Here is a 6,709-nt window from a genome sequence, read left to right as displayed (position 1 = left end):
ACGGTTAGTTGATCTTGTGCTTGTTGCAGACAAATTACTCATGGTATCCTTATTAAAAGCCAACTGTCCAGTTTGAACTGACTTAGTTTTTAAACCATATGAATAGTTTTTACGTTCAGGAGTCATTCTTTCTTTGATTCTAGCTTCTGCTTTCAATTCTGCACCTTTTAGAACCTTTGATAAATCCATTTTGGAGATTGGTGTTATGGTTGAACTGGATTCTTTTTGTTTAGGTGCTTTTTTGGTAGAAACTGAACCCAAAGCAGATGAAGCTGAGGCGACAGAAGAAGTGATGGAGTTGGCCTTACTTCTGTCACCACTAACTGGTTGAGTAGAGATAGTTTTAGCATAAGCCTTAGTTGCTGCATTCTTTGAGCCTGGTGGTATAGTATTCTTTATAATAGAGTTTGTCTTAGAAGAAACTGGCTTTTCAGTAACTGATTTTCCTAGTCTTTCCGCAGCTTTTGTCGCATTTGGATCAATGGATCTTTTGTAAGCTTCGATAGTAAATTTTGTATCATTTGCAATCTGAGCAGCTGAATCACTTGCATACTTAACATTTGGAACCCCAGCTGAATTACCAGTTGCAGGAGATTGATAAACACCATACTTCAACTTTGCATGGTATAGGGCTTCTTTACTTAATGGTTCGCCAGATGTTTGATAAACAGATGGGAGAACATTTTTAGCTCTTGAGTTAGCCCTGCTTCTGTTTCCGCTAATTGAACTCGTCAAACTTGGAATACTCTTGATAGTCCCATCTTGACTTACTGTACGATTTAAATCGTCATCATTCACTGCTGTAATCAAAGACATAGTAGACTATTGATCTTAGAGCAGCACTATTATATTTTAAATTCAATCGAAATCAAATACAACGGGAGACAATTGAGACTGTTAGTTTTATAATACAATAGTTAATATTTAAGCAAACAATGATCCTCCTTCGAGGTGAAAAATCATAAATTAGTAATTTCAATTATTTTTCTTTTATAACAAAAAAAAATAACCATTTAAAAACAATTCTCAACATCCTATTCTAAAGTTAACTCTTAAATTTTTCGGTACTTGACTTGTCATTTTAAAAAATTCTATGTGTTTTTATCACTGCCCCTTGTTTTCCTCTCTCACCTTCCTTTCCCATCGGTTGTCACCCGTTAGAGTCTTAAAGAAATTGTACACATTGCAACAATAAATGAGGGGGGGGGAACCGAAGAAGGGTGAGGGGACCGTCTGAAGATGAATTGATGGTCGTGGTTGCGGTTGTGGTTGCGCCCTTCATATAGGTTTATTTATTTTTCTGAGAGTTCGCCTGGCACATTAAGAGACGAAATATTCTATCTATTTATTTTTTTCAGTGATAGATAAAGAGAAATTAAAAGGAAACCATACGATACCGTCTTAGGCGAAAATAGGAAATTTATATATTTCGAAAAACCTTTGTCGACAAACAAACAAAGAAACAACCAAACAAACAAACAAACAAAGCTTATCCAGTGTGAAGGACCTGTAAAATTTCGACAAAGAAACAACGTCCTCAAAAAATTACATCATAGTCCAAAGAGAAACACGCTAGGAATGAATCTTTTGCATGCATAAATTGCGTTTTGAGTTGACTTCCTCCCATGCTTAAGTGTTGAATGAAAGCATGAACCAGAATAAAGCTTGATCAAAGAAAAAGCATTATACCACGTGAATTTCACGGGGTGATATCATTAATGAGAGTGACATTTATTACTTTGAACACATTATAACGACCTGAAGAAGGGATGGGGAGGGGGGAGCATAACATAAATTGATACACTAACCTACTATAATATCTTCTTATAAACTTGAACATAACAATCTTTCTTTTCTGTTGTTACTTCCAAAAAAAGTGGTAAGAACTTTTTTGGATTTGTTTTGTGAAATGCAGTCGCTTTATATACCTCGCCATTTTATATTAGCCGCTGAAAAAAATTAATTGTAAAATATAAATACATATAAACCCAAATAAAATTTATAATAATTAAAAACAATGACATAAATCCAATACTTGATGAACCTTGGCATATAATATGTAAGGAAGGATATTAGAAAAGTGTATATATGATGATAATGCATGTCCTGTTCCTATCAAGATCCGCATATATATATAGGCATATGGTGATTGAAATAGATTATTTGCAATTACAATTAAATGAATTGTCCTCTGATTCTTCTTGCCAATTGCATATCCTTGCGCATGACAGTTATGCGTTTAGCATGAAGTGCCAGCAAGTTCGTGTGTTCTAACAATCCAACAAGATAGGCCTCGCTGGCCTCCTGTAGGGCCAAGATCGCGATTGACTGCCACCGCAGTTGTTGTTCCTCAGTTGTAAATTGCTCTGTCACCTCTTTCACTAACCTAGCAAATGGTATTTTAGATATCAACAACTCAGTTGACCTCTGGTACTTTCTAATTTCATACATAGCCAATTCACTAGCGTTGAATGCTTTGCCAGTTTTAGGATTCCTCATTACATTTTTGGATTTTACCCTATTTCTCGATCTAGTGACAGAGGCACCTTGGGAATTCCCAGCCCTAGAGTGTCGAAGTTTCTCTTCCAAATCATAACCATACCTCATCCGTGATGGCAATACATGTGGGATCTCCTCATTTACTTCTCCTTCTTCAACATCGTTATACCCTTCATTTCCAATGGATTCTCTCGTCACCTGATCTGGAGAATCAGCACGGTAGTACCTATTCCTGTCTTCCCTTCTTTGCAAAAGTCTTCTCCTCTCTCTATTACGCTGCAACAGAGACAAAGCTCTCTCATTAATAGAGTCCTGTTCAATAGTAAGCCTATTTATATTACTCAATGCTCGATTCCCAGAATTGTTTGGAATCCTGCTACTCAACATTTTATTTAACTTATGTTTGGTTTCTCTATTGCTTAACTTAACCACTTTTCACACAGAATCTTCAACACACTGATAACCTAAAACAATACCCACAATAGTACAATAGCACGGTATCCAAATAGTTGTTTCCTCTTCTTTTAAAATGAAACTTATTAACCTTCAAAAGTATACCAAAAGTTTCGTGTTTTAACTTGTTTTGTTATTGATTTCTTATAAATATATCGATGGGTTAAATAACGTGTTGTAGTTATCCATATTATATGGTATCATGTGACACGAAGTGAAAAACATATTCGAATGCTTCTCAACAAGGTGAAATTTATTAAGATAAAACAAATAATGGTTATTAAAATTTGAATAGAAATTACTATTTAATGTTTTTTGGTAGATTAAGATATGGTTTATGAGGATTATCTCTGTGGAGAGGTGTATTTCAAGTTATTGGATTAGGTACAGTTTGTTTATATTAACAAGGATTTGTAAAATTTTTGATTGATTTATCTGTTGAATCGTTTACAATGGCTCCTCATCGATTGGAAAGTGTTTTCATTGTTTATCCAAAATCCAGTACTACTCTAGTACAATTCGGTCTTCAAGATGAGATGTTCGTTTATCCAGAGTTGGAGATTCCAACTGTTGTTTATGAACATCAAGATTCTTCTGGTTCTGTGAATTATTTATCTAGACCTAAAGATTCAGATTCAAAAGAAATACATCCAATTGTAAATGGTGAAATAGTTAACATTGATGCTTTTTTACAGTTTTTAAAAATTGTTTACGTCTCTATTTTAAATGAAAAATCTTTATCAGACCCTAATAGTTTTGATAGAGAACTATCAAATATCCCATTCCTTTTAATATCACATCATTCATGGTCACAATTTCATATTGAAAAAATTACTCATTTTGTTTTTGAAGCATTACAACTAAACAGTTTCATCACATTACCTGTTTCTTTGGCTTCAAACTACGCTATGATCTCATTACAAAATTCATGTATTATTGACATTGGTGAAACCCACACCGATATTGTTCCTGTTATAGATTATTTACAAATGGATCATATTGCATCTTCAATAAAATATGGTGGTCAAACTATCAACGACAGTCTATCGAAAATATTGACAGATTTGTCGCCAGAACAAATCGAAGATCTGAAGAAATCAGCAATCTTCGAAGTGTTAAGTGAAGATGCTAAAAAAGAATCTGCTTTTAAGTTTCAAAGTTCCGATGATAACGAAGACGATAGTGCGCTAGATGTTGCAGCAATAATTACCAGTGGTCGTGATACAAGAGAAATTCTAGAAGAAAGAGAACGTAATAAAAATAGTGAAAACGTGCCAAACTCACAACTAGAGACTAACTCGTTCACAGATAGAGATGGCAATTCTATTTCTATTGGAAAACAAAGGTTTCATGGTTGTGACGACCTAATCAGTAAAATCTCAAAAAGAGTTGGTATAACTTTATCTTTAATTAATGATATAACTAAACAAAGGCCTGTCTGGGAAAACTTTGTTATAATAGGTAGCACATCTTCAATTAAAGGTTTTAACGAAGCATTATTAACAAGATTAATAGATGACCATTTGATAGCAGAGCCTGATAATGAAAAGAAAGGTAGAGAACAAGATGCTGCAAGCAATCCTTTAAATAAGAAGAAAACCAAATTTATGGGATCAAGTTTCGTTTCAAGTCGTGAATATTCACAGGTTCCTACAATAATAAAATTTGCAAAATATCCAGAATATTTCCCTGACTGGAAGAAAAATGGATATTCTAATATCCCATTCTTAGGTGGTCAAATTGTAGGCAGACAATTATTCACTCATTCTAAGGATAACTTTATTGTGACAAAGGAAAAATATAACGAAAGAGGACCATCTGCTATATGGGATGTAAGTTTTTAGATCTATAAAAACAATGCTAATATATATAAATAAATAAATAATAAAATATTATGTAACATTTAAATTAGAAACGGATTGATTAGTAAGTTAGAAAACCGGTAACTTTGATTTATATTTCCTGTTTCCTTTGAGCTTGCATGAAAAAGATTAAAGTATTTCAATGTCTTCTATATCATGTATATATTTCGTTTCGTAATCCCGTGTCACTAGGTGAAGACAATGAATTTAGTTCACCAGATCTGTAATTCGCGTCATCTTTGACAGTACTAATTTTAGAAGTTTGTGATATTATTTCATCATCGTTCTCATTTTCAGTCATTTCCTCTATTTCATCAGCGGCCCATCTTCTAAATAAAGGGACAAACCAACTTGCAACAATAACCTGTTCACTTTGATAAAGAATCAACGGAACTAATAGTTTACCCAAATGCGTTTTGTCGTCACCATATTGAGATGTGATTAACGAGACACCTAACGCAGCAGTTTTAGCAGCACCGCAAAACATAATACAAATAGTATCTCTCTTTGAATAATAGAAAGGCCTTAATAACTTGTATGAATAATAATAAATGTCGAATAATCCTGTTTTAGTTGGTGTCTTTGGAAATATCCTTAATATGATTAAGGGTCGAGAAAAGAGGTAACAAATCAATGTGAATAATAGATATAGCCCAACATTGAAGAAACAAATAAAAATAATGCACACATGGGAGACACTAGTAAAGGACTTTTGGTAAAAAGCAGTTGAAAATGAACTAAACATGATTAATAACAACATATATGATCCAATTTTTATATGATACCTTTTTAAAAAAGATAGATAGATCTGTGTTTGATTTGGAAAAATATTTTGTGTAACTTGGCCAGCAAATAACGGCACGAAAACAGATAATCCAACTTGTTTAATCACCCTTCTATAAAGTTGAGATATCCCTGAATTAGCAGCAGGATTACCAAAGGAAAATTCAGAAGTTGAAGTATATAATTGTACCATAGCAGGTGTAATAAAAGTTCCTAATAAATTACCAATAACAACTTCACATACACAAAGTAAATCATTTCCACCTGCATTTGCAGTCATTATAACATTTGATGCAACAGTTGTTGGGCAGGTAGAAGTCAATATTAGCCCAATTAGTACCCAGTCGTCAATTTGATTATTATTTGATGCTTTAATAGCACAACAAAAACCGAAAACGATTGCGGATGTGACTAAAAAACTGATCATCATAATGGTAATATGTGCTCTCCAATTAGTCATATTGGCCATTAATCTTCTAGTGGTCATACTTAAGCCACTTTGTAAAAAAATCCATGCTACTGCACCATATCCAATACTATATTCACCTTTAATTAAACCACCATCTCTTGCAAAGTTTGGAGCAAACCTAGCTATGACAATAAATATAGCTAAACAATAAAAGAACCATTGGGATTTCAGATAATTTGTAATAGGGTGATTCCATATTTTCTTTAACTTGACCACATTATTATTCACCATTTAGGAATACAGATAGTACCGATTATATATATAGGTAAATATATCCAATTTCCTACCTAGACAGACTGTAGTTTCATTCAAAATTTCTTGGTAAATTAAAACAGATCACAACTGTATACATATGATAGATCCAAAAAAGAGTATATCACAATGGTAAAATCCTTGTCAATATCTAATATATACTGTTTTGAATATCTTTTCAGATCAACCTGAAGTAACTGTAATTTATAACAACGGATGAAAATATCTTAAGTTAAGTGACAATCTCACATATACAAATTGTCATAATCCTGATTGCAATTATTATAGATCCGATTGTTATAGAATAACGTAACAAATTGACTAGAATAAAAGTGTAGCAACATATATTTGATCATCTCTAGAGGAACATGGAAATTATTAAGTAGTTTCA

General features: G+C 33.0%; 4 protein-coding genes across 4 annotated transcripts; 1 reads left to right on the top strand and 3 right to left on the bottom strand.

The window, feature by feature from the left end:
- Kpol_181p4 (uncharacterized protein) lies at positions 1-816 on the bottom strand (the record flags this gene model as incomplete). Its single annotated transcript, XM_001642172.1, has 1 exon — positions 1-816. A coding segment is annotated over one exon (816 nt), but the record flags the coding sequence as incomplete, so codon positions are not given.
- A 1,359-nt stretch (positions 817-2,175) lies between these two features.
- On the bottom strand, positions 2,176-2,886 carry CSE4 (centromeric DNA-binding histone H3-like protein CSE4; the record flags this gene model as incomplete). Its single annotated transcript, XM_001642171.1, has 1 exon — positions 2,176-2,886. The coding sequence occupies one exon, from the start codon at positions 2,884-2,886 to the stop codon at positions 2,176-2,178; it is 711 nt and encodes a 236-aa protein (XP_001642221.1).
- A 518-nt stretch (positions 2,887-3,404) lies between these two features.
- On the top strand, positions 3,405-4,796 carry ARP9 (Arp9p; the record flags this gene model as incomplete). The annotated part of the gene is made up of 1 exon (XM_001642170.1): positions 3,405-4,796. One exon carries the CDS (start codon positions 3,405-3,407, stop codon positions 4,794-4,796), a length of 1,392 nt encoding a protein of 463 aa, XP_001642220.1.
- A 172-nt stretch (positions 4,797-4,968) lies between these two features.
- On the bottom strand, positions 4,969-6,297 carry RCH1 (Rch1p; the record flags this gene model as incomplete). The annotated part of the gene is made up of 1 exon (XM_001642169.1): positions 4,969-6,297. One exon carries the CDS (start codon positions 6,295-6,297, stop codon positions 4,969-4,971), a length of 1,329 nt encoding a protein of 442 aa, XP_001642219.1.
- Positions 6,298-6,709: the final 412 nt, after the last annotated feature.

The sequence above is a fragment of the Vanderwaltozyma polyspora genome, genomic scaffold, assembly GCF_000150035.1.
Source record: "Vanderwaltozyma polyspora DSM 70294 KpolScaffold181 genomic scaffold, whole genome shotgun sequence".
Lineage (NCBI taxonomy): Eukaryota > Fungi > Ascomycota > Saccharomycetes > Saccharomycetales > Saccharomycetaceae > Vanderwaltozyma > Vanderwaltozyma polyspora.
The sequence above is the reverse complement of the archived record's forward strand: the minus strand, read 5'-3'. Positions and strand labels throughout refer to the sequence as shown.